General features: G+C 39.3%; 2 protein-coding genes and 2 non-coding genes across 4 annotated transcripts; all 4 read left to right on the forward strand.

Annotated features, from left to right (window-relative positions):
- The first annotated feature begins 11,661 nt into the window (after positions 1-11,661).
- nppc (natriuretic peptide C) lies at positions 11,662-14,851 on the forward strand. The gene is made up of 3 exons (XM_031759313.2): positions 11,662-11,873; positions 12,968-13,265; positions 14,288-14,851. Exons 1-2 carry the CDS (start codon positions 11,781-11,783, stop codon positions 13,238-13,240), a joined length of 366 nt encoding a protein of 121 aa, XP_031615173.1. The 5' UTR covers positions 11,662-11,780; the 3' UTR covers positions 13,241-13,265; positions 14,288-14,851.
- A 4,949-nt stretch (positions 14,852-19,800) lies between these two features.
- ncl (nucleolin) lies at positions 19,801-27,404 on the forward strand. The gene is made up of 16 exons (XM_031759301.2): positions 19,801-19,985; positions 21,042-21,143; positions 21,247-21,352; positions 21,778-21,912; positions 22,271-22,528; positions 22,750-22,899; positions 23,134-23,211; positions 23,369-23,492; positions 23,901-24,037; positions 24,127-24,253; positions 24,517-24,653; positions 24,861-24,990; positions 25,342-25,475; positions 25,680-25,806; positions 26,136-26,419; positions 26,651-27,404. Exons 1-16 carry the CDS (start codon positions 19,968-19,970, stop codon positions 26,713-26,715), a joined length of 2,112 nt encoding a protein of 703 aa, XP_031615161.1. The 5' UTR covers positions 19,801-19,967; the 3' UTR covers positions 26,716-27,404.
- LOC116335590 lies at positions 22,049-22,188 on the forward strand. The gene has a single exon (XR_004200655.1). It is a non-coding gene; the product is annotated as a small nucleolar RNA SNORA57 (small nucleolar RNA).
- LOC116335589 lies at positions 25,847-25,973 on the forward strand. The gene has a single exon (XR_004200654.1). It is a non-coding gene; the product is annotated as a small nucleolar RNA SNORA75 (small nucleolar RNA).
- Positions 27,405-27,866: the final 462 nt, after the last annotated feature.

Here is a 27,866-nt window from a genome sequence, read left to right on the forward strand (position 1 = left end):
TCAGACATAATGTTCAAAACTGTGTTTGACTTTTAATACAGAGGAAAAGGGTATCCAAAGGTCACGGCGCGACTCACTCATGGCCAGTCTAGTATGTGACCAGGGGTTGAGAGAAGATTGTTTAACACTGTTTGACGGCAGTCTGAGTATGCCTTTAATGTGGCAGGTCAGACACCCTTTCCCAGCTCTTGGGTTACTGTCTTCCTATCCGCTCTCATTTTAGGCTCAGCTATAGAGTACTGGATGAAAAAGATCTTTATTGAATTAGCTCCTGACTGTAAAGTTAACTGCCGTCAGACTATGAACTTTTTCTCAGGTCTTTGGCCAACAGCTTTCTCTTGATGGATAAGGATCGCAGACCTCACTGCCTTCTCTTTTCAGCAGTATACACTCATTCAAGGGTAGGCCATGTAATTAAATAAAATATACAAGATCAAACAAGATTACATCTAGCAGGTCATACATATGCATTTTAAATTAAGAGTGAGCCAAAGCAAGTTTATAAGCCAGATCCAGACTCCTAAACAGACTGAATGTGTTGCGTTCACCAAGGCATTCACACTTACTCTTCCAAAGAACACAGAAGTCACTCTAGATGCAAATCAGACACATACTGTAAATATAAAGAGCCTGTATTTTGCTCTACATTATATTTCTCATTATAGACTTGTGTGGCCTCTGCGCAGGTCTATCTAACTTGACGTCAGAGATCACCAACTGAATAGACGACACATGAAAGGTAGGAGCGAAGGTTATTTTGAAAACCCCACTGCCAGACTGGCTTTGGTTTGTCTGATTTGGGCTGGACCTCACATGGTCACCACGTCACTTGTCAAATGTTTCATCTGGTTTGAAATTGGTCTGGTGTGCAAGTGGCTATAACAGCTCCAAGCTGCAGCTAGACTTGTAAATGCAGGTTTCAGTGAAAAGCAAAGCCATAATGGCACCTCATTTCCAGTCAGCCAGAACATTCTCTCACTTTTCCAGCTGAGTTTTTCACTGGAATCTGGCAATCTAGGTTAACATGGAAAGAAGTTCAGTGGTATGATCGATGAAAAGCAAAAACAAGCTCTTTGGCTTTTGACATATTTGTACAGAGAACATATTTCTGAGAACTGAGGACTTACAAGAAATATTTAATTTTTTACAGCATATAACAAGAAAAATCCATACTGATAAATCTCTGCGAAACCCATGAAATCCAGCTGTATCGGGGGGCAACGTAATGCTAATGCCCGTTTTATCTGCAGGTCTTAAGTAAATGCTTTTCACTCAGTTTGTGGATACTGATCAGCACACCCAAGTTATACATCAGCAATCCACATAATTGATCCCTTCAGCTTTTTTAAGACTCCATCATACACAAGTGTTGTACTCTGCAGTAGCAGCCACAAAGCTTAGGTTATTGTTTAAGGCTATGTATGCCAAAATGGCCACCGATAGGTAATTAATCCTGCTGCCAGATTCTGGACCATTAAAGCAAAAACCGGCTGAAATCACTGAAAACACTGTCTGAGCTTCTTACGTCAAACTAGGATTGACGTAAGACTTTCAGTATTTAATTTTTTAATAAATACTGTAAAAGAGAGCAAATTACTAGTTTTCGAAGTCCATTTTGCAAATTGAAATAATTACAGCGTAGTTTTGGGCCAAGTTTACACAGAAGCCTTTAACATCTCAGCAAATGCATTATTAATAATAGGACTGGCACAATAATCAAATATAAATGCTAATCTTTTTTGTAGATTTCCCTTTAGACACTAATGAGGTTATTCTACTGTTGCCCGAGCATTTTTAAAACAGAGGACAGAATGGTTTGTGAAAGCTTTTAAGACAGTTTTGGAGTCTGATAGGCTTTTATGCTCATTTTCTTATTTTATTCAACCTTTATTTACACAGGCTTTATTTATCCCATTGAGACCTGTTCATTGACCCACGGCTTTGAAAATGGCCATTAAGTAATTTCTGCACATTCCTATACATCTGGACATTATGGAGGAAAATTAGGGCCACTGAAAAAATAGCACTTTGGAGGTATGACATTTCTGTTCAGGATTCTGGGAGCAAAAGTCTGAATTCTGACTTTAATAAAGTACGAATTCGAACTTTTAGGTCAACGTTTGTTTATTCTTACATTAGTTTATGAGCATACCTGTCATTCTATTATCCTGTGAAATCACTGGCAAATTGTGCAGTTTGAGTGTCTTTGACAAATCATTTTAAGTGGTAAAAAACATCCTCTAGATGTCGTAAAGTGTTTTTCCAAGCCTTTGAATTTCCTTTGTGGTTATCCCGAAACACATTCCTTGTTGTTTTTCAAGTAGAGTAAAGTAGTGATCTCACGTGAAGCTTCTGCAGATGTGGATTTTTAATTTAGCTGATGTTCGGTGACATCACCCCAGGGATGTGTTATGGCCTTTTAGAATAATTGATATATTTATTTTGTTGTTTGTTTTTTAGTTGTACGTGACTTCAACACTTTTTTTGGTCTTTTTTTTTGTCATCAAGTGAGCAGTGTTGAACAATCAGTCCAAAGTTTATGTTACTGACAGGCATTTTAAAGATTCCCTTTCCTTAATTCCACTAAAATCATCAAGGTAGGTAGCACACAGATGGATCCAACACATCACTGCACAAAAACAAATAATGGCTTGTAAATTGGATTTTTGTTAACAAAGCACTGGATTTTGTGGTTGATGTTTCACCTGGACATTTTATTTTGAAAGTTTAGACAATCAGAATTCTAGGTTGTTTCCAGAAGTGTGTAGCACTTACAAATAGTGTAAGCAGCAGTTATTTTGCTTATGCAACATAATGATGCTAATGTGTGTACGCTGCTTGCACCCTTTTGTTTGTATTAAGCTGCAGCCCTTCAATAAGGTGGCCTCTCTTTGTCCTGTGACAGCTGGGATAGGCTCGAGCCCCACCTGTGACCCTGATAAGCAGTTCTGAAAATGAATGGATGGTGTGGTGCAGCTGAGCACTGCAGCAACATGTTCTGTTGGGTTAAGAAAAAAAACCCCGCTGTTAATGCTTTAAAAACCATATTCCTCATGACTCACTACAAGTTTTAAAAGCAATCACTAATAAATGAGATATTGGGGAAATATTGGTCTCGAATAAAAAAAATTAATTAGGGAAACAGTGTTTTTGTGCAGTGGCATTTGACTGGCAATAGGCAAGTCCATTTACAGTCAAGCAAAAAAATTGTAACGTCGAGCCAAGATTATATATCTGTTTTAAAATGCCCTGTTTCCATGTGGTTTTGTCGCAGCTTGTGCAACCCAAACCCCAAACACGTATTTTTCCACATGGTTTGAAAAAGTGACACACCAGAGCTTTGAAATAACATGTCCGCCACCAAGTATGTGTGGTAATGCTGTGAACACTGGAATAAATGCTTCTCAAACAGCCTGTATATTATTCACTTTTATGGTTTTAATGGTAATAGTAACCTTGGCGATGGCATTAATAATAATAAGGGGATTATAAAACGTGAATAATTATTGAATTATGATTGTAGCCACTTATAACACGATGCCATGAGCATTTACATCTTTCCACGCTGAAATCATTGGCTCAGTATCTGGCCATGTTAGCAATTTGTGCTTGTCCATTTACAGACTTTTCAACGACTAAACACAAACCCAGTAAATTAAAAGCCAGACACCATCTTTTGTGGTCCAGAAAACAAAAATCTGGGTAAGAATAGCTTTTGACCTAAGAGCATTTTCATATGTTCTGTCTTCTTGCCTCCAGATTGGAATGTTTTTCTGACTGAGGCAATATGCCATGAGAGCAAAAAATTACACACAGTATTTTTGGCACACAACTTAAATATACGAATAGTAGGCCAAATGGCTGGCAGCGTCATTCTGTTACAAGAGCTGCACTATTTCTGCATTTAAACCTTCACAAGGAACTTGACCTGTGTCTCTTTGGAATGCTTGGAATTGAGCGAAAATCTAAATTATAATGCCACAGTGGCTCCCCTGTGATATCATGAGATGCTAAATCTGAATCTGAAGTGACTGAAATTTTTTCCCCTTTTAGTCACCTCAATGTCTGCTCAAAACTCATCAGTATATTTTGGTTATGGAATTGCAATAAAGTAAAAGCACAAGTGCATGCTTTGGAATAGGCAATAAAACTCTATTGTTCATATGACTGTATTCCACTTGTGGTTTCTTTATGCCTTGTGTTTGGCTTCATGCATGAACAGCATTACACAATATGATGGAGGGCTTCCACCATTCTCAGGAAAACTCATCTCACATGCTGTGACACCTGCATTAGCTTACAAAAAGTTTGTTTTTAGTTGGGACATATAATGTTGCATGTGATGTGACTGCTAAGGGTGCATTTTTACATTTTTATTTAGGTTATAAGTTTTCCACAAAAATATCAGGACTAAAAAAATATTCCATGCAGCAAATTCCCCTGATCCAGCCGCAAATATAAGTTTTATCAAACAAAAGAGTTTCAAGCTTAAAGTACAGTGTGGCTCTGTCAGCTGAACCCAAACTGGGAGTTGGTTCCAAAGCACAGAGGTCTAACAGCTGATATCACCACCTTCCACTGTACTTTTCGAAAGTAAAGCCCTTTTACTCAGATTCTCTACCGGGATAGTGTCGTTACGTGCTATAAGGTCTTCAGGCTATGATGATTTGGGTGCCATGTCATCTGCCGGTGAAGGTGGAGGTTGGTCTGACCGTTCATCAAGTCCAAAGCAGCTGTCATCTAGGAGTACTTCATGCTTCCATCTGCTGACAAGCTTTAATGGAGATGCTGACTTCCTTTTCCAGCAGAAATCATCACCTGCCCACAGTGCCAATACTACCAAATGCTTGGCTGATCATGCTACTACTATGACTGACCAGCCAGCCAATCCATGCAACCCAAACCCCACAGACTGTCAAGAAGAAGACAATAAATACCTGACCTAAAAAATACAGACAAACTGAAGGCTAAGAAAGCAACCTGATCACCTGCATGCCTCGCCGCACTGATGGAGTATTTTGCATATTAGTAATATAGTTTTGAGTATATAAATTAACACACTTTTGATCATTACAGATGTACATTTTTACTCTAATCATTTGAGAAACTGGATTTCTGATTTACTTGTACTGAAGTACAAAAATGTACTTTTTCACAGTATTCAGATATTTATGATGATGCACTAGTGAGTGTGTTCCACAGTAAAACAAGTGTTAACATTTCTGAAATTATTACATACCCCTATAATATCAAAAAACATCAAGCCAGGAGACAGGAGACCCTACCTCCTGAAAAACGAGTTCATTCCAAAACATGTGTGTTTACACAGTCATCTTACGCATTTTGTGTACATTAGTCAAGTAGCTCTGTGTTGCCAATAAAGGCAAGCGTGTTTGTTGGCACATGCAAAAGGCTTCAGAGCACTTGTGTAAAAAGCATTAAAATTCCACACGCAATAAAACCGTTATTTATAGGACCATAACAGCCTTGTAGTTTGTCTTACACAAACCCAGAGGAGGAATCAAGACACTCAACCCTCCCATAGACACTCAGTGCAAAGGCTACTGCAACACATGGTCTCTCCATACGTTTGCATAGCTTCCTGGTGCAAGTAAGTTAGGCTGCTTCATTTTCATTCAGCCACATCAAAGCTTAAAAATTTACTGAAAATTGAGCGGATAAGAGTTTGCGGGAAAGGCAGGGAGAAAAAGGGGGAAGTACAAAAGGACATAGCAAAATAGGTGCTCTCAGTAACCCGTGTGATGTCATTGGGAAAAGTGTGTAACATTGTTAAACTGTACAAAAAAAGGCAAACTTGTGACACAACACTTGCGACATGAAGAAAGAATGTGTCATTCACTTGTTAAAATTCAAAATAAAGGGATTAGCAATCAGTGAAAAATGTTTTGCGAAACCCAAAGATGTCATCATGGACACAAGGTCAGCAGAGTTCAGCTGCTCCGTATTGCTGTTGTAAAAGCGGATTAGTAAAATGGTTTTCCATGCAATTGAACATCTTTACTGCAGTTACCTTGGAGTATGAATGGCCTTTTTAGCAGCAGTAGCTGCTAAAAACATATTTTTATTGAAGCGCCACTCGCATATAAGTATGCTATCACATATGCGATGTGATGCGATGCACGTGTGTTGATTAGTTTCAGCTTAAATTATTTTTTGCACTAAAGAGTAACATGCTTCACTATAAATGCCATCAACACTGTGAAAAAAACTAAAACAAAAAAAAACTAGTAATAAAAGTTCAGATGTAACAGTGTGACTCATGTCAGAAAAGTACATCCTGTTGATGATTTAAAAAGCCTACTTTATTTCAACATTTTTTTTATAAGAAAGGAACAACCTTCAAATCTTTTAGTTTGTTTTGGGACTACATGAGTACAAATGTTTTGACGACAAATTTCATCTACATTTTTTCCTGTTACTCTTACTAACTTATTTAATTCAACATGGACCAGCAGTAAAACAGGTTGTGGGCAGGGTGCAAGGGGTGACCTGTGATGGCACAGGTTTTCCTGATACAGGAGGACCTGGCAGTGGCCTTCAGGGGTGGTGTTAATAACCCTCTACACAGCCTTCCTGTTCTCAGGTGTGGGCCCTGCCTACCAAATACCCAGGCAGTAGGTGAGCACACTTTCCACTGAGGAGCAGTAGAAGGCTATCAGCAGCTTCTGGTCTGGGTTATTCTTCCTCAGGACAGAGGAAGTGCAGCCACTGCTGGACCTTCTTTACCAGGGCGCTGGTGTTGTGGGCCTAGGCGAGATCGGCGGAGAGGTGGGTGCCCAGAAACCTGAAGGTGGAGACAGATTCCATCCGTTCTCCGTTTATAATAAGAGGGGAGTGGACTAATGTGTACCTCCTGAAGTCCATTATGGGCGCTTTTGTTTTAAGGATGTTCAGCTTCAGGTTATTTTGTATATGTATAAGTTGTATAATTCTAATGTTTTATTTGGGAACAGAATGGTGTGTATGTGTAAGTTTGGTGATGGAGTTTTTATTATGAATGAATGATGAATTTTTATGAATTATTATGTCTATGTTTTTATGTTTAAGGACAACAGATGGAAATTAGCCCTTGGCTATAATCTGGTATGTTTACATTCATGTAATTTTTTTTACATTTATGTTCATTAACATGCACTGTCCTAAATAAATAAATTAAATTAAATTTTTGGAGTCACAGGTGTGCAGGGCGTTCAGTAGTGGGCTGAGAACACAGCCCTGTGGGGATCCAGTACTGGAGAGAGGTAGGGCCAAGTTGGGCTGATTGAGGCAAAATTAAGAGCTATTTATCATCACCACAGCTTACCTTACTCCGGCAGATTTTATTACTGTCATTTCAGAAAGTAAATATAATGTCAGCACAGGAGGTTTTGGTTAAAATTGAAGATGACTTTAAAGAAAACCTTACCAGGGAATCAGTGAAAATATCACAGTCAGATCACCCTCGAGCACAGTACATTGGATTAAACTCATGAGTCATTTATCCATATATTTGTATTGGATCATTTGTGTTATGATTTTTTTCTGTGAAAAATAAAGTTATCGCAAAACTAAGAACACCCTGTAATTTTAATAACTTGTAGAACCGCCTTCAGTAACAATAACTTAAGGAACAGAAGTTTTCTGTATGTCTTTATCAGCCTTTTACATTTTTGTGGAAGTGTTTTTGTCTAGCTCTTACAACATTACATTAGTTCGTTTAGGTTTTTTGGGATTCATTTATGCACAGGTCTCTTAAGGTCTCACCGCAGCATCTCAGTCAGGTTGAGGTCTGGATTTTGACCATGGCAAAGTCCAAACCTCAACCTGATTCCTTTCTTTTTGAGCCATTCTGTTATAGATTTGCTGCTGTGCTTGGGATCATTGTCCTGTTCCAAACCCTAATTTGGCCCAAGCCTTAGCTGTCAAACAGATGGCATCACTTTGGATTAGAACACTTTGGTATACAGAGGAGTTCAACTCTAATGACTCCAAGGTGCCCAACTCCTGTGGCTGCAAAACAAGCCCAAATCATCACCCCTTCACCACCATGCTTGACAGTTGGTATAAGGTTTTTGTGTTGATATGCTGTGTGCTGCCAAGTGTGATGCTGTGCATTATGGTCAGACATCTGCACTTTGGTCTCATCTGTCCAAAAGACATTGTTCCTGAAGTCTTGTGGTTTGTTCAGATGCAACTTTGCAAACCTAAGCTGTGCTGGCATGTGCTTTTTAGAGAGAAGTTTTCTCCCATCAGCTCTTCCAAACTTGTTTCTACTCTTTTTCTAATTGTACTATCGTGAACTTGAAGTCTGCAGAGTCCGATATTTAGCTCTTGTTTTTTAATTTTTATTTTTTTTATTTTTTTTGCACTGCTCCGACTTCAGAGTCCTATAAAAACTTTCATTATATTTTTCTTTTTATAGCTTTATATAGCCAAAACAAGTCCATTACTTTCATTTCAAGCAATTAAGAGAACTTCTGCATGTAGTGACAGTGATGAGTGTAGTAAGTTTGTTAGATTGAAGGAAAATTGACATTGTAATGCTTTGTCCTGTCTTTGAAGAGAAGCAAAGTCTGGATACATGTTGCTCTGTTATTACATCATATATCACTGGCCAGTCATCTTGTTCATCTGTTCAGTTTATCAATGTCTCTGTTTTATGAGTTTATAGGGCAAAACCATTTACTTTATATGCTTTATCAAAGTAACGTTGTCTAATTATACACACAGTATTTTATTAAGCCTTCATAGTCATAATCTTTAATATACACCATAAGTGATTATTATTATTAACGATCATTTTTTATGGTGTGCAACCAAAAAGAAAGCAGAGTATTCAGCAAAGGCTGAAACATGGACACCTAATAATGACACTGCTGCTGGCTGCCATCCAAACATCATTTTTGCTGCATGATTCAATGCAAATTCAACACATGTTCTGATTGACATTTTATGGCAGGTAGGCCAGCACTGCCACAATAAATATGACATATGTTCTGCAAAAAAATGCAGGTATACACTTTCCATATGCCAAACCTGCTCTAAAAAGCCTTTATAGGACTTTCAAATCCTGACGATTTGCTGATTAATGACTTAGTTTTACAGTATAGTATTGATCCACTAACATGTGACTTTGAGGGGTATTCGCTTTTCGGCATAGCAAATACTGCCACTCTGTGTTCCAAAACAGATGGTGCTGCCTGAGCTTTCTGCTCCACTATGTGGGGCCTCGACTGCTCCAGAAACACTCCACACTGCAAAAAGTTTTTTTTTTTTTCACAAGGGTTTTGGTATCGTCTCAAAATGTGCGCATATTCTTTAAATAGGTAAATTATTCCCAGTGGGGTGACTTTTCAGCTTAAACTTCCCTTGACAACATGCCATTTAAGTTGTATAGTGATTGATTGCAACTTATTTTAAAACATTTTTAGATCATCATCATTTTAACTGCATATCACAAATTAATAGTGACAGTTCTATGCATATCTTAAAGCAGGTCAAGCGGCATATGTAACCAACCGTGGGTGAGCTTACGAGTGTTAGGCAACTATACATCAATGTCAGGCAGTACCAGAAAACGCTTCTTTAAAGTTGAACTTTCTTGGTTTACACTGTTTAAAACACGTATGGTCAAACTTTTAGATTTAACATGGAACTACTCTCTCAACCCTGGAAGTGAAGCAACTCATGCATGTGTCACACTTCTACAGAAGGGTCACTCTCTCACAGAGTTCCTTTTTTTAAAATCCTGAGCATCAGAAACTTTTCTTGGACACTTCCAAGGTGTTTCCACCGTATTCCCAGCCCCTATAGCCAGCTCCTTTATTCAGTTCTGGCTAACCAGTCATTACTGGTTGACATAAAACAGGTGCAGCAGTGCTGGACACTAAATTAAAAACACTTTGGTTTTCTGCCAAAAGTAGACAAACCTGGTGCAAATTGCTTAAATACAACTACATTCATTTATATGTTAAAAAAAAAAAAAATCCCCAGCTGCAGATTAAAGCTAGATTTTTTATACATTTTAGTGCTACAGTAATTTTTTCCGGTAAGACTTACTTGTAACACTTTAAACATGAAAAAGCATTCATTTATTGATATGATGTATAGAAGAATATAGCTTGAGAGTGCTCTTTGTTGATTGGCATTCTCTAAACCAGTAAGAGGGGTTGAAAGGCTACGAGTCATAAAGGCTTTTTCTTACACCAGATTTTATACCGACATTTTATAGTCTGTATGAAAACCCATCGTCACTCATTGGTTGAAGTCAGTGGCTAATGCCAATTCTTAAGCCTAAAGTAAGTATAGACATATAGACTTCTGTACAGTTTCACTCATTTGTGCAGAGTCACCCTCCTCCTGGTTTATAGAAGTATCGCTGGTTTAATATCCTGCATATTGACTGCACTCTGCAGACTCACAGGCTAAAATTTAAGAAAGCAGCAGCTTTTCTTAGTGACATGCCAACTTTGATTCAAGAACAGTATAACACCATAAATTATGGCTGGACACTGGTGTGGTAATCATTGCTTAGGGTTCATGTCTGTGCATCTGTATGGTGCTTGGACACTGTACAGTTATGCTACTGAACAGTCAGCCTCCTTTCTGTGTTGGAGGTGACTGACTAAACAGCTCCACACATCCAGTGTGTGTCGGAGTAGCCACAGTAGTTCTGAGATTCTTCTCTGTAAGTGGGCTACCTGATCTAAAGACAGAAAACAAACTGTAAGATACCCATGAAACACAAAACCATCTAATTAAAAGGTTTATGGGGAACTGCCATTTACATCCAGACACATGACATGACTTATAATGAGTGTCTCTGTTTTTTTATGAATCAGCATGAACCGTCTGAAGTTTTTTCGGTGTGAATCCCCCTTAGCTGATGTCATGCTCTGATGTAAATAACGTCGAGCAGATGACTTAAACTGGGTTGTTTAATAATTCCATCTCTGTATGTTTGCATTCTTCTGTATAATAATAATAATAATAATAATAATAATAATAATAATAATAATAATAATAATAATAATAATAATAATAAAGTTTTACCCTTTAAATAAATAAATGAAAAACGCGGGGCTTGAGTGGCGCAGTAACACATCAGATTATTTCTGGTAAAATTCCGCTTGGTGCCTTCCAAAAAAGTGATTAGATGAAGAAAATCACATTTGAATTTCTGGAAGGTATCTAAAATATGACCTAATTCCTTTAATTCCAGTAGCAGACTCTGAATTTTCGCTTCGTTAAAGAAAACAGGATATGTCATCCACGCGCAGCATATTGTATGTCTTTTTAAGATGTTCCGCAGGACAGGCGGTTGGCATCCTAGAATTCATTTCACTGCCAAAGTCGCTCTTCAGCTCTTGACGCGCAGCCTTTGAAACCACCTTTGGTTTCAGCTGTTGCATCTCAGCCAGAGGTCTAAAAGCTTAAAGTCTGTGCCTTTTGATAGCTTATAGCCTATATCATTTTCTCTAACACCGCGATGACCGGAGCTTGTATCATTTAATTAATCCCTGGCGTGACGTGCTTAGAGGCAGGTACAAAAAACAGTGAATAGGCGAGGAAGGAGAACCATTACGCAGGTTTTCATGACATCACCATGGGCTGGCTATAAAGCGGCGAGGATTAATACACAGAGTTAGAGAAGCACTTGAGGAGCTTTGGAGTAAAAAACGGACTCTCCTTGTGTTTAGAAGCTGATTGGCTGAAGCTAACGTCCTTCGATCTGAACTGCAGCGCAGAGGAATCCCCGAACAACTGCTAGACTTGTCAAAATGAACTTGTCATACTTTGTAGCATGTGGACTTATGGTCACCTTACTTTCAGTGAGGATGGGGGCAAAACCTTTAACTCAAGCGCAGCAGAAGGTAAGAAAAAGTCACTTGTATTGTTATTACTGACTAGGAGAACCTTTTGATTGGTTTGGACTGAAGCTGCTGGAAGCTGAATACTGAATAAGCTGTTCTGTGGCACAGGTCCTCCAGGACAGTAGCTTTGCGCATCATATTTCACAATTTGGTTCTTGTTAAGCTGTTGGGGAAAATCTGTCTTTTTCCACACTCGGAGTGTAACACCCCTGTCGACTTGCACTTTATTTACAAACAGACGGCATGTTCAGTGACATGCAACCGAAACAGCCGGTGAAAGTTTGTTTCCGAGCATCCCTTTGATATTTTTAGACTTTAAATCGCCCCAATGCGATTTTTTAAATGAAACCACATATGGGGAAAACATTAAAATTCTTGCTTTACAATAACTCTGAAAAGCGATTATACTGACTATCAACATCATTTTTGGAATTTTATGTATTTATTAATTGTTGTCAAAATAAGATTCACCAAACCAAAACAAAATTGTGCGTAAAATCGCAATTACGCATAGAATTGGCCCGAATGAATAAAGCTGACCCTTTAAAAAATACTCGTTTGAAATAATGTTGTAATTCTTTGCTAAGCTCACTAAAATTTGGGAATGTTGGAGGTCTTCGTTACAGTCTACTTTACGAACAGATAAGTAAGCTACACGCACCTGTTTTAAGTTTGTTTATTTTTTTCTTCACTTTGAGAGCGAGGTGTCAGAGTAGGTAACTTAATAAAACAGAAGTACTGCACCCTCTCGGGATGTTCCCTTCTTCAGGGGTTTCCTTCGAGGTTTGAACCTCTTGACTGGAGCGTCTCGTGGATCTTTCCCAAAGTTGTTTTTGGTTAGATGATACAAGTTAATGAATTTTTGAGTGCCGTGCTGTGAGAAAAATGCCAACGCGTTTTCCCCCCTGGCCATTACGTTTGTGAAAGCGTTAGAATATATGCCAAGCTGAGGTTTACCTCAAACATTTAGCATATAATGACTGCTCTGCTGAAACGGGCACAAACCATAGATTTCACTTTCATCAAAAGCATTTGTCTTTGCACAATTTATTTGCCTGAGGGAGAGATTGTTTATTTATTTTCTTATCTTTCAGTCTCTTAGAAGTTTGCTGGGCGAGGAGCTGGCGGAGTTTCTGGAGTCGGAGGAGAGGGAGAGACGGCTCGACGCTGTGCGCACTCGGATACGCTTACTGCGCGATTTACGGGTGGACACCCGGCCCAGAGGCATGTTGGCTCGTCTCCTCAACGATCAACCCCCAAACAGGAAACACAAATCGGGAAGCAAGAAGGCTGGCTCCTCGTCACGGAGTGGCTGCTTCGGACACAAGATGGACAGGATAGGCACCATCAGCGGCATGGGATGCTAGGGCTGGAGCAGCGCTGCAATGAATGGTGAGTGCAGCCACAAACAGTGACATGTAAACAGAGCCCAGAATGAACAGGGTGAAATGAAATGAAAGAATAAATGCTGAAAGATAAGACGGAGACAAATTACAATCAGGGATTTAAAAAAAGAATGGCCTGGTTAATGAAATGGGCATAATAATTTATTTTTTAATATTTTATTTATTATAATTTCATGTTGGTATTCCTCACGTTAAAAGGATGATTTTACAGGATTATCTGTCATATACCTAAGACACATGTATTTATGCAGCATTGCATGGTTCAGCTACATGGAAAATATTGTGGTTCACTAACTGCCTTTGACATAGAAATATTCAATCTAGGGAAATAATCAAGCCTTAACCTTGTAGCATTACCTCCTAGGACAGGATAGTCTTAGGATAGTTTAAGTGGATAGCCCACTTAAGCTGATGTATGGGAAAGAAACCAGTGAGCATTTAGGAAGTCCACTCTTGTATCTGTGCACATCATCATGAATGATCCCATCTGCTTCTATAACACAAGAACAATATATCACATTTAAGAAAAAGGGCAGGGAGATATCGAGGACGGAAGTGGGGTTGCAGAGACACATTCACGCACATATTTGGTTGTCAAGATCTTTCTTGGAAACGCATTTGTTTCACTAAGTGTTTTTAACATAAACTGAAAAGGGGGCTGTGTGGGTTAATTAAGGATTGGGGAATCTAAGTGACACACGATTAGTCCTGAGGCTTCACACCTTTTTTCGATTTTATGGTAAACTCTGAAATCCGTATGGGGGAGTGTTAGTGACTAACAATGGGTGAGTGTGTTTTTCATTGGTTAACACCATACGGGTGAGTTAATCTGAAGTAAAGTGGCTAGATGAGAAGTGAGTTAATGAGTAAAGAACCAACAAGTAAATTTGGAGATTCCCTGACTGATACACGTATTACGTTAAGAAAAGATCGAATAAATGAACATGTGTTCATTAGGCTGACCTTGAAAGACTAACCTTTTGCTTTTGTTTTCCTCTCTTTTTCTAGATCTCTGGACGATGTGTTTGTTTGGATGACAAAAGTTGAGTTTGTTCTTACCAGAAGGGGAAAATAAAGAAAAACTCATCATGATTGTTCTTTGGTACGAAAGTCACCATGACCAGCATAAACAAAGACTTGGATGACAATACTACAAAATCCTAATATAGATCTATATATATATACAATAAATATGCAGGTATATATACATATATACAGTACATATATGTATACCATACAACATGGTCAACAGATACAAACACAGATGCGTAGTACAACATGGCGGACAATGGTGTAAAAACTACATACCGCAAAGCTGTATATTGTTGCTGCTGCTGCTGCTGTACATTCATGTACTTCATCTTTCCCTGCATAAATGTATTTATGTTTAAAATCTATTTATATGTTTATAAAAAAAAGAGATATTTATAAATATGAATTTTATTTATGTAACATTTTGGAAATGGATGCAAACTGTAGGTCAATTCTGTTTGTTGCCTTTTTTTTCCCATTTGTCTCAAATAGTTGTAAATGTTTTCAAAAACGATAAAACGGACATTCCATGTGCACTTACATCTTTGATCTCGGTGTCTTTGTGTGTTCCGTGAAACTAGTCAATTCTAGTTTGTGAGCATTTTCTGCCTGGCTTCTGGAGGTTTTGTCAGAAGAGAAACAAAGACTGCCCTGCTGTTAGATGGAGCGCCATTCATTTTTATTCAGTTCAATTCAGTTTCATTTCTATGGCGCCAATTCACAAGAAACAGTGACCTCGAAGCGGTTTATGTTGTAAAGACCCTACAATATTAGAAAGAAAAGAAAAACCAAGCAATCATTCGACCCCCTCTTGTTGATGGTGGGAAGAAAAAACTCACTTTTAATAGGAAGAAACCTCCAGAACCAGGCTCAGGGAGGGGCAGCCATCTGCTGTAGCCGGTTGGGTTGATGTTACAAAAGGCACACTTTGGTACAGAGAGCCAGAGTTTAACATTTACTAAAGATTTTATGCTGCTTGGATTTTGAAAAAGTGTTTCAAACATTAGCAAATATCTGAAACTCTGTGTTATCAGATAAAATGTTTATATGAAACAATAAGGATTTGTTGAGTGCTGCATCTATACTGCTGCATTCAACCTAGCATGATCTACCCACACTGTTGAAAGCTCTTGCACAAATTTGCTGCACAAATAGAAGAAAACACTGAAAATTTACATTTTGACTTAAAGCGATCTTTAGAATTCAGGCAATTCTGTAATCCCAAACCACTAATTAAAAAGATGATAGAAAGCCACTTCCTCCTAATGGTAAATGGTAAATGGCCTGTATTTATATAGCGCTTTTCTGGTCCCTAAGGACCCCAAAGCGCTTTACATATCCAGTCATTCACCCACACATCCAGGCCTGGTGATGGCAAGCTACGTTGTAGCCACAGCCACCCTGGGGCGCACTGACAGAGGCGAGGCTACCGGACACTGGCGCCACCGGGCCCTCTGACCACCACCAGTAGGCAACGGGTGAAGTGTCTTGCCCAAGGACACAATGACCAAGACTGTCCGAGCCAGGGCTCGAACCGGTAACCTTCCGATTACAAGGCGAACTCCCAACTCTTGAGCCACGATTGCCCCATGTTCCTCTAATTCTGTTGCACATTACATCCAGTTAAGAGCGATATTATTTAAAATAAGCAGTAAATTCACCTTAAAATTATCCATCCATCCATTCTCTTATGCTTCTCCAATTCATCATGGGGAGGGGGGAGTAGGGTACATCCTGCACAGACAGCCAAACTGTTGCAGGAATAACATACTTTAACATTATATAAAGATGATATATAAGCAAAATGGCTTTTTTATCTCGTAGTTTCCAAACTAAAAGGCTTAAAACAAGACAAGCATATAGAGAAAAGGCTATATACGCGCGATATTAAAAAGGAAAACAAACACACCCAGATTATAATAAAGAAGCATAAAAAAGACAACAAATCCTGCTCAGTTGTGAAACTCTAAAAAGGTCCATTGCTCAAAGGTTTCATGGTGTAATTACACAAAAGGGGGTGAGAGCCAGAAAAATACAGAGAGAACACTTTACAAGCTAATTAATACAGTAAAGTCAATGTAAAAGTCTTTTCAAGGATTTCCTTTCTAATACCATGAAACATGATATTTACGGTGTGAGTGTTGTGAATGTGTGCTGACTTTGAGGTTGATACCGATTTGCAAACTGGAGAGAAGTACAACTGACAGAAGCAAACCGAGAGTGCACACGTACTGTGAAAACACATTTGTAATTATAAATTAGATGTGCTTGTCTCTTTTTTGTGAACCTATATTATTGACTGTAGGATGGTCAAATTCATAGTAACACAACTTTAAACACACACACATACAAAACAGGCCCTGAGGCTGTTGATCGGCTGGGGTTATCCCACAAAACCATTTCTAGGGTTTATAGAGAAGTTTCTTAAAAAAAAAAAAAAACATCCAGTGAGCAGCAGTTCTCTAGATGAAAATGTCTTCTTGATTACAAAGGATCAAGGCAGAATTGGAGACTGTTTTGAGCTGACAGGAAGGCAACAGTACCTCCAATAAACATTTGTTACAACTAAGGTATGCAGAAGAGCATGCACAACATGTTGAACCTTGAAGAAGATGTGCCACAGCAGCAGAAGACCGCAAAAGCTGCCACTCTTGTCAGGTAAGAACAGGAAACTGAGGCTATAGTTCACACAGGCTCAACAAAAATGGACAAAGGCAGACTGAAAAAATGTAAACTGGTCTGATCGGTCATCATTTGGATGGTAGGATCAAAATCTGGCATGCAAGCATGCATCCATCCTTCTTTGTATCAGTGATTCAGCTTGATGCACTGGTGAGAGGGATATTTTCTTGGCACACTTTGGGCCCCTTGTGTCCACCTGTGTATTGTTGCTGACCATGTGCATCCCTTTATGACCATCTTCTGAAGAATGCTTCTAAGAGGATAATGAGTCACAAAGCTCAAATCACCCAAATCTGTTTTTCTCAACATGAGTTCATTGTATTGAGAAAGCCTGTGCATTCACCAAATCTCAGCCCAGTAGAACATATTTGGGATGTGATGGATTGGAAAATTCACATCATGGATGTGATGCTGACAAACTGCAACAACTGTGTGACGCTATCGTGTCAATATGGACCAAAATCTCTGAAGAGTGTTTCCAGCACCTTGTTGAATCTATATCATGAACAATTAAAAGCAAAAAGGGCTCCGGTCCAACCTTGTAGTGGAAAGACATAACTAATGAAGTGGCATTGATGCAGAGGGATTGAATCTTCCCATTTCCTGAACATAGGGAGCCAGGGATACCCCTTCATGGAAAACATTACTAAGAAATAAAATGAAAGGGCTGTAAAGACAATGGGAAATTCTGTGCATCTTTCCTTTGTGATTTTGTATTCTTTTAGTACCATATCACCCCATTAGGGCTCTTCGCTCTCAGACTGCTGGTTTACTTGTTGTTCCTAGAGTATTTAAAGGTAGAATGGGAGGCAGAGCCTTCAGCTTTCAGGCCCTTCTTCAGCTTCCAATTTGGATTTGGAAGACAGACACTATCTCTACTTTTAAGATTAGGCTTAAAACTTTCCATTTGATAAAGCATATCAGGTGAATCAGGTGACCCTGAATCCTCCCTTAGTTATGCTGCAATAGGTGTAGGCTCCTGGGGGATTCCCATGATGCACTGAATGTTTCTTCTTCAGTCACCTTTTTCACTCACTGTGTTTAAACACATCTTTGTATTCAATTATCATTAATCTCTGGCTCTTTTCCACATCATGTCTTTGTCCTGTCTTCATCCATTTACCTTCAACCGGTCGCAGCAGATTGGTGCCCCTCCTTGAGCATTGTTCTACTGGAGGTTTCTTCCTGATAAAAGCGAGTTTTTCCTTCCCACTATTGCCAAAGCGCTTGCTCATAGGGGGTCATATGATTGTTGCTGAAAGACAGCAGTGAATAATTGGACAAGAGTCAGAGTGACAGGAGGGTTTTTGCAAAGAGGCATACCTGTTCATTCTGCAAATTCAGCATAGACACTGCTGTGTAGTTGTATGTACCTTTGTTAACTCAATATGGCAATTTCAGTAGCTCTTTTTCTTTTGTTGTTGTTGTTTTTTTGTTTTGTTTTGGTTTTTACACAAAAACAGTTTTTTCAGTTATACTGATATGCTTTAAAACCACCAACAGTGGGACGACTGTAATAACAGTCAACTACAGTTGTGATCACAAGTCCAGAATGTCACAGCAAGACTAAGAAAAGGGGGAAAAGTTGGACAGAATGCAACATTTTGTACAGGTAGACAGGTAGAACAATGGCTACTCTGTGAGCTTTCTGACTACAAAAGATATTGAAGTTCGAGAGAATGGTTAGATTATCATTATTTTCATTATTATCATTATTATTACAAAGAAGAAGGGACCAATAAAGTTACATTATCTTTCTCAAATCAAAGGTAGCTGTAATTCACTGAGACTAGTCTGTAAGACCGAGTGATGTTAAATGCAATGCTGCCTCTGTGTGGTGTTGAGGGTTAATTACTCAAACGTGCTCTTCATGTTGCCCTGGGAATCAGCCGGCTGGCTCCAGGATTTAATTGTGCAACAGAAAAACAATGTATGAATATTTACATTTAAAATTATCTACAATGTAAAAGTGGCAACTTAATGGCGATTAAAAAGAGGTTCATTCACTGCAGAAAAAAAAGCCTAAATATTATTATTATTATCATTTTAAATGCACACATCTACCAAAAAGGCAACAAACACCTATTGCTTACATCCTTCCTGTGTGTAGTCATCCATGCAAAGGCAAACTCTGAGCATGGAAAACCCCTGCATAGAGGGGTTTTTTTATTTTTAAGTTTTATTTAAATGTATACAGTTACATGAAATACATGTACTAAAACTGGACTGAACTACTATGTATACCCCCACTTTGAAGTATTTAGATTATACTATACTATACTATACTATACTAGTTGGGAACTATCACTGTTCACTGTGTAGCGTGTACCTCGTGGTGGACTACACGTGGTTGATAGTTTGGCAACCGTGCCGAACCACGTGGCCATGTAAACAGCTGTATGGTATATGTGACAATAAGCTGTATATGGTTTATGTAGCGTTAAGTCCGGGAAATTGCCGAAAATAGTTTTCTTTAACATTTTAACTGTAAACATCTATAACTATACGTATATTAAAAACAAAACCATGATAATAATAATAATGATATATTAACAATGTAAATAATACATGTTCATGTTAAATACAGACTGTCATAACATTGACTTTAAAGGTTAAACACGGTAGATTTGACAGTGCTGCCTAGTATTTTTGTCATGTATTTAGTGATATAGTGAGACGAGAATAGTTATACAGTATTTCCTTGGAGTAGTAAAATTCAATGTTTCCTGTATGTGGGGTGAGGCGCGGGCACGACGCAAATACATTAGCTTGTGATTGGTAGAGATAGTCATGTGGGCGGGTCGGCGAGAGCGCGCGAAGAAGGGGAGTACAGAGCGCGTCTTCGTCGTCTCTGTCTTTCCTGTCCAATGTCCCATCGAGTAGGCAGGTCCACGTGCATACATTAGCTATTCTTTTTTAAATTCATCTTCAGACGTCCAGCTTCTCGTGTTTTATTGAAACACACAACAGCACAATGGTGAAGTTAGCAAAGGTAAGATTACGTCATTCTATTTTAAAATAGTGCGTACGTTTGTGATAGAAAGAGGGCTTGTGTTTACGCACGAGGCCTTTAAGCAGAAGTTGGTGCGTTTGTTAAAAAACAGGGGGGGTGAACTCGCGGAAAAAGAAAATGTCCGCTCAGGTAAAGCTCCGATTGTCGCCTCTTTTTTTTTTTTTCTTTTTTTTTTTTTTTTAAAAATGAATCAACATGGTGGTGGTGTTGCCGCATTTACTACGCCTTTTTCGTTTGCGATCAGCCATGTTTGTGCCTCGCTTTTGGCTCTCTGGCCTGCTAAGCTAAACCGCTGCTTAGTGTGGATTTCGGGCGCGCTCTTGATTTAAGTATGGCGTATAGAAAGACTTCAACAAAATCAATTTATAGCCAGCTTGCCAACCTGTACCAACATTTGTTAGAAAACTGTTGTAAAAACCGAAAATTTGAGCACGCGGCTAGCTTAACAACTAGCATTAGCGTATTCATACCCGGACTTGATTCTAATTTCCTTCATTTTGTGGAAATAATGGTAGTTCTCGGTGTTAAGTTTAAACTGTCCCACTTAAACACTTTCTGTCATGTAACGGACTTTCTGGATAACTGTTCGGCATATGTTTATATATAAAATTCTTTTTTTTAATGCTTGTCAGCAAATGGTAAAATTACCCAGCATGCTAGCTGACCGACCTCTAGAGCTCCACGTGGGTTCTGCGCCTGCTCTGAGTGACACACGAGGCAAGCAACCAAAACCGAGAAAATCCATCGGCGCGCTCATGTGTAATTTGGGTGGCTTATTTTAAACTCACGTGACCGTTTGCCGTTGATGATTTAAATATTGTACCAGCAGCACGGCTCTCCTGGTTTATATTTTAACCGTGGAATTCCACGTGGCCTAAAGCCCCTCATGTTTGCGGACATGCTGCAGCGGGTGCCATGATTGTTAGACCCTCTTCTTTACCGGAATCTATGCTTGGCTACTTGTAGGCTCCATTATTGTTGGGTTTTAAAAACATTGGTAATAACAGTTTTTGCATTTTGGGATTTCTTTTGAAGGCAGCAAATAAGCAAGCAGCTCAGAAGAAAAAGGCCCCTCCACCCCCCAAAGAAGTGGAGGAGGAATCCAGCGAAGAGGACAGCAGTGATGAGGAAGAAGAGGTACATAGACTTTGACTCAAGTATTTTATGGCTAGAAAAAAATATTTAAAATGTGGTATTAAGTGTTTTTTATTTTTGTATTTTTTTTTTTTAAATACTGCAGGCTCCACCACCTAAAGCGGTGAAGAAAGCCACACCAGCCAAAGGCACCAAAGGTGTTGGAAATGGCACTCCTGCCAAAAAAGCAGAAAGTGAAGATGATGATTCTGGTAAGTAATAAAGGACCAAAACGAAACTAATTGAATGATACTCATATTTCACATAACTCACATAATCAATTGGGCTTTAATATATAGAGATTGACCTATTGTGTGTGTTTTGGTGTTTAAGGATCATCCAAATGTTAGAAAGTGAGTCCCTCGAACTTTGAGCGATGCCTGATGCATTTAATAGTTATGATAAATGTTGTGCTTTTGACATTTTAGTTACAACAGTGAAACAGATGGTCTTTAGAAAGAAAACCTTCGAAGTTATGAAAGCTGCTGTTTCCACTTAACTGGTGAATGTGTCGTGTTGTCCAAATTTATAATATACGTTCTTGATCTAAATAAATAGGGTAAAACTTCACACTGTACATCATTCTTAAAGTAAGCATAATATTGCCTAAGACAATTTTGCTATTTATCATATATAGATGAATCATCAGAGGAGGAGGCCCCCCCACCAAAGAAGACACCTGCAAAGGCAACTCCAGCCAAAAAAGCACCAGCTAAGGCAGCTGCTGCAAAAGCAGAGGAGTCAGATGATGACGATGATGATGAGGAGGATGGTAAGGCTTTTGGTATTGTGTGACTGATAGTAATTACTGTTGTACTGTGTTTTTAACAAAACTGTTGATGGCTTCATTTTAATCTGATCCAAGCATTTGTGCTAACAATCTGATGATGTAATGCGTCCCAAAACATCCTCCATTTCTTGGCATGCATGTGGTTGTTTAGTACTCATGTGTGTAATGTACGGAGGAAAAACAAAGACAGCGCTATGTCTTCGGTACCGGTGTGTATTTGACTGTCTGCCGGTCCTATCCTCAATCGCTGTTACAACCTAATGCCCTGTTTTGAACTCTGAAGAGGTTTTGTTGAAAATTTTCTGCAATTAAAACGAAAGCTCGTGTTTTTCTTGTCTAGATGAGTCTGAAGAAGAGGCCCCACCACCCAAGAAGGCAGCCAAGCCAGCTGCTAAGCCTGCAGCAAAGCCCCCAGTGAAGGCTCAGCCTGCAAAGGAGTCCTCTGATGATGACGACGACAACGATGATGATGACGAGTCAGAAGAGGAAGCCCCTCCCCCCAAGAAGGCTACTCCAGCAAAGCCAGCTGCCAAGGCTGCAAAGGCTCAGCCTGCTAAAGAAGAGTCATCTGAAGAAGATGATGATGAAGACGATGATGGTAAGACTGAGCCTCGCATTTCTCTTTTTTGTTTTTAACAGGAGCCATTGTCTTTGAAAATAGTTAACACTGTATGATGATCAACAAGGGACTTAATACTGATCACGTATGATGTCACCTTTTGAACTATCTGACGCACAGTAATACTCGTTTTCAATGCATTTGAATTCGGCCACAGTTACTGTGAGATTCACGTCATTGGCAATGATTCTGCTTTTTAGACTCTGAAGAGGAAATGGACACTACTCCTGCTCCAGCAGCCACCAAGGCAAAGAAAGCAGGCATGGTTAAAGCCAAGGAAGAGTCTGAAGACGATGAGGAGGATGACGAAGACGATGAGGAGGACGACGATGAGGAGGAGGAAGAAGAAAGTAAGTTTGGGGGGTTTAAAAAAATAATAATTTTTTTTTAATAAAAATTAAAAATTAAGTGTTATTCTCACAGTTTTTATAAAGTCACTTAAAAGTGACCATCACCCTTTAATAAAGATGTGTGTGTGCTGTAATATGGCTTATGTACTGTACTTTAGTCTTTGTTGATGATGTGGACAGTGAAGCCTCACTACCCCACTCAATGTTTTTATCGTCATTCTCCTTCCTGAACAGAACCCACAGCCGCAAAGAGGAAGGCTGAGAGCAAAAAGGACACTCCACCTGCCAAGAAAGCAAAGTCAGAAGGACAGGGTAAGAATAAATATATTCTGCCTGTTTTAATAAGCTTTCTTTACGTTTATCAACAAGAGGCTTAATGCTAATCATAAAATTCTCCTTTATGTCTAACATAAATATCAATAATGCATTTTTACACCAAAAGTAATTGAAGTGTTTTCCTGTTTGCCAGCGTTTTCTCTGTTTGTTGGAAACTTGAACTCAAGCAAAGATTTTGATGAGATCAAAGCTTCGCTGAGGAAATTCTTCTCCAAAAACGGCCTTGAGATCACAGACGTGCGGTTAGGAGGAAACAAGTAAGAATTGCATTTAAAACAAATCCTAATTGTTAATCCCTTCTGGTTGGCTTATTCTTGCCTATCAAAATGCACTCGTTGGGTATAAGTGATTGATTTTGAGTGTATTGCAAATATCAGCTGTGTTTGACTTGTTCTGTTTGTATCACCATGATAACGTTAAGATTAACATCTGAAGACAGTTTGGCTGCCATAGCCGGTTGATAGAAACGGTTAATGATTTACTCAGTTTGTTAATATTTCACAGTTAACAGCTAAATTTATGGTAAGATATAAGTATCCTGTCATTGTAAATGGCATGACAGCACCCTTGTTTTATTGGTAAAATTAAAAAAAGAAACTGGTCTGTGACACTTGAATTCATTGAAGGCGGCATGTCTGATGTTGCTTGCATTTTTAACTCTACAGGAAATTTGGCTATGTGGACTTTGCATCTGAGGAGGACCTGCAGAAGGGCCTGGAGCTCAACGGCAAAAAGGTCATGGGCCAGGAAGTGAAACTGGAAAAGGCCCGCAGCAAAGAAGGCTCGCAAGACAGCAAAAAAGGTAATGATGTCATGAATTGAAACATTTCTTTGTGGGTGGAAAATAATTTTGTTCCTGTACCCGCGCTGACACTGACATATGGCCCACAGAGAAGGACGCACGGACACTGTTTGTAAAGAACCTTCCCTTCTCCGCAACGGCAGATGACCTGAAAGAGATCTTTAAAGATGCAGTAGAAATCCGGGTGCCTCCTGGCCAGAATACTTCAAACAAAGGGTAGGTTGTAAATGTTTCATACATTAGACAGTGGTTGGAAAAAATATATAAAAAGCACAGCAATCAATAATTATTGATTATTTAAATTATTACTATTAACTCGGACTCTACAAGTTTGGACTGATAATCCTAGATAGCATAGTAAACAGTTGAAGTTATGGGCAGTAGTTGTAGACCATGAACTGCTGATTACTTTTCATCATTATCACTCAGTTCCTTTGTTTTTAAGAGTATGTTCCATGTTTTTGTTTTGTTTTTTACAGTATTGCTTACGTAGAGTTCAAAACTGAGGCTGATGCAGAGAGGACGATGGAGGAGACCCAGGGGTCTGAAGTACAGGGGAGGTCCATCATCATTGACTATACTGGAGAGAAGAGCCACATGGGAGCCAGAGCATCAGGTAAGCTTGAGATATTTTGTAGAACTGTGAGACAAACTACTTGTAGCAAGCAGTTCTAATAATTTCAATTATTATAATGCATCAGTATCTATACTCTTAATGAAAGTGTCTGTGTTTGTATGGCCAATGCCAGTTCTGCAAATGTACTGATCTATAGTGAACATAATATAAGACGGCTGAAAAATGTTTCATCTTTTCTTTTTGTAGCATCTGAAGCAGCCAGCAAAACCCTGGTCGTGAACAATCTCTCCTTCAACGCAACAGAGGAAGTGCTGCAGTCCACATTTGAGAAAGCTGTTTCTATTAGGATTCCACAGAGAGATGGCAGACCCAAAGGGTGAGTGTCTGTGTGGCCACTGGTAAAGGATCGTGTTTTAAGCCCACCAAGGGCTTTCGATCTTTAAAATGTAGTTATGGTGTGTAAAACACCTGCGCCTTCTCTTGAGCTCCTGTAAATCTTCCTCATGATAGTACTTGGATTCGCACGAGAAGTAGAGCCAGTGCACAGTTAGAACAGGCCTGCCCACCTTCATGGGTGTTGCCTATGTCTGCTGTGCAACAATTGCAGTAAACTTTGTAAAACAACAAAATTGAAACATTTTAACCCTAATAGCCCTCAGCAAGACATTCAGATGAAGTACTTCAAAACAGATGTTGACTCTTTCTATCGTTGTGCTTCTTTCCTTAGTTTTGCTTTTCTGGAGTTTGAGAGCACAGATGATGCTAAAGATGCTCTAGAAAATTTCAACAACACAGAAATTGAAGGCCGATCAATCCGACTGGAGTACAGCCAGAGCAGAGATTGGAACAGGGGAAACTCAGGTAGGTCATGAAACCAAGCAGTTGTCTCTTTAGTTAAGACTCAGCCAGCTGTGATGAAATCTTGATCTCCTGAAACTCTGTGAAGATTCAAAGATAGTCAAGTCCTGAGCTGATCTTTCCATGAATTTTAATTTGTTGTATTGTTAAGATTTGCCCAGATAGGTATTATTTTGCTTATTTACATGATGCCATCTTCTCTACCAGGTCCAACTAAAACCCTGTTTGTCAAGGGTCTCTCTGAGGACACAACAGAAGAGACCCTCAAGGATGCCTTTGAGGGTGCTGTAGCAGCCAGGATAGTTACAGACAGAGATACAGGGTCATCAAAAGGGTAAGTTTGAACAGGTGCAAACACTCCTTCTCACGGTCGGCACTTCTCTTGAGCACCGCTCTGTCTAACAGTGACAGTGTACGGTTTCGTATGAGAAGGAGAGCAAAGTCGCAGTTAAACAGGCAGCTGCCTTAGTGGCAGTTGCCCATGTCTGATGTGAAACAGACTCGATGTGGTGTAAATTAGACTACTTTGCTCAGATGAATTATTTAAAAACCAGTACTTCACCCAACAAAGTAAAATAGTTTAATTCATGGCACTGCATTAGAGTTACGGAAACAGATTCTAATTAATAAATGTATCGTCCCCTAACCTGTCTGGCTCTATAGTTTCGGCTTTGTGGACTTCAGCAATGAGGACGACTGCAAAGCGGCTAAGGAGGCAATGGAGGATGGAGAGATTGACGGCAGCAAGGTGACTCTGGACTACGCTAAGCCCAAGGGTGAAGGTGGCTTCCGTGGAGGCAGAGGTGGTGGTGGCTTCGGCGGTCGAGGTGGTGGTGGCAGAGGAGGCCGTGGTGGTTTTGGCGGTTTTGGTGGTCGTGGTGGCGGTGGAAGAGGACGAGGAGGACCTCGTGGAGGTGGACGCGGAGGGGGACGCGGTGGTTTCGGAGGTAAGGGATTAAACTCTTAAAGGATGACCATAGTAGCCACAGGTTTAACTGACATGCAGCTTTAAGCTGGTAGATTTTTATATTTGTTGTAAAAATCTACCAGCTTAACTCTTGGAACATTTGTTCCAAGAGTTAACTGACACAGAGCGATGTCTACGTGTGCCTCTTTGTTTTGTAAAATAACTAAACATGCTGTCTGGTAGATTAAGTTTCCCGTCTTTCTTGTTTCAGGTGGAAGAGGTGGCGGTGGTTTTGGAGGCAAACCCCAGGGGAGGAAAATAAAGTTTGATGACTAAAGTCTTAGTCTATTTTACTTTTTGAAAGGACTCTGGTTGCATCAGTTTTCAGAGCTTTTGGACATTCCACAAAGCGTCATTGGTATATATTTAACTGTTAATGGGCATTTTAGCCCTTTATTTAGACCCCTCAGACCTTCCATCCCCCTTCTGTGCCAGAATGGTACTTCTGACCTTTTCAGCTTAATCGAGACGTGAATACTGAATGTCCTAAATGCAAACCTGCACCTCACCCCCCCCCCCCGAAGCACACTTGCTTTTCTGGAGGAATAAAATGGAACGGATCAGGTTCGCTGTGAAAAATATGCTTGGTTTTGTCAGATACATTGTGTAAATTTAAACAGTTTGTATGATTTCGTTTTACCTTTTGTAAAAAGAAATACACTTGTATCCATATGTTTTGTTCTTATTTTGTCACTTAGTTTACTTTAGAAGCTAATTTTTACTGTAATGTGCAAAGCATATTTTGATAAGAGTTGTCCTTGCTCATGAGTTGGGATGTTGAGAATGACAAATGTTCACATTTTGCTTGTTTGGTGGGATGCTGTCGATGTCTGAGTTGCAGATGAAAGATCTCTAATCTATGTAACATAAAATATTTGTAGTGCATTGACTAATTTTTTTTTTTTTTCTTCCCCCCATCTGACGATTTTCAGACAATTAAAACCTTGTATGTGGTGATTTTTAAATGACTCTTGCAATAATTTGTCTTCTAAGTCGTGTCCTTTAGACACTGTCCTCTTTCACTAGTGCTGATCAGTTTCTCTGTCAATGGGGTATGTGCAGACTTTCAAGGTGTCTCTAATTAAACCACTACTCTTAAAAAAAGAAAAAAATCAGTCCCAGCTAAAGTTATAAAACTATAGACCAATCTTCCTCTAATTTCAAAAGTTCTTGAAAAACTAACGTAGTTTGACAAGGAAATGATCTCTTAGATGTTTCAGTCAGGATTTATGGATGGAAACTGCCCATAGCACAGAAACCGTACTGGTGAAGGTTATAAATATTTTCTGGCCTCTGAAAGTGCACTGTGTACTTTTTCTCAATATTCTACTACAGAGATTATGCTGTTGGTGTTGAAAGATGCACTCCTGTGGTTGCAGTTACATATCTGAGAGACAGTTGTGTATTTAAATTGGGAGTAATTTTAT

This window comes from Oreochromis aureus, linkage group 15 (assembly GCF_013358895.1).
Source record: "Oreochromis aureus strain Israel breed Guangdong linkage group 15, ZZ_aureus, whole genome shotgun sequence".
NCBI classification, from domain to species: domain Eukaryota; kingdom Metazoa; phylum Chordata; class Actinopteri; order Cichliformes; family Cichlidae; genus Oreochromis; species Oreochromis aureus.

What these genes read in the sequence shown, in the direction of transcription:
- nppc (XM_031759313.2), top strand. Translation starts at nt 11,781, where the DNA reads ATGAACTTGTCATACTTTGTAGCATGTGGACTTATGGTCACCTTACTT. An exon ending in TAACTCAAGCGCAGCAGAAG is followed by an intron (nt 11,874 to 12,967) that starts GTAAGAAAAAGT and finishes CTTATCTTTCAG; the next exon opens with TCTCTTAGAAGTTTGCTGGG.
- ncl (XM_031759301.2), top strand. An exon ending in GCAGTGATGAGGAAGAAGAG is followed by an intron (nt 21,144 to 21,246) that starts GTACATAGACTT and finishes TAAATACTGCAG; the next exon opens with GCTCCACCACCTAAAGCGGT. An exon ending in AGCAAAGTCAGAAGGACAGG is followed by an intron (nt 23,212 to 23,368) that starts GTAAGAATAAAT and finishes CCTGTTTGCCAG; the next exon opens with CGTTTTCTCTGTTTGTTGGA.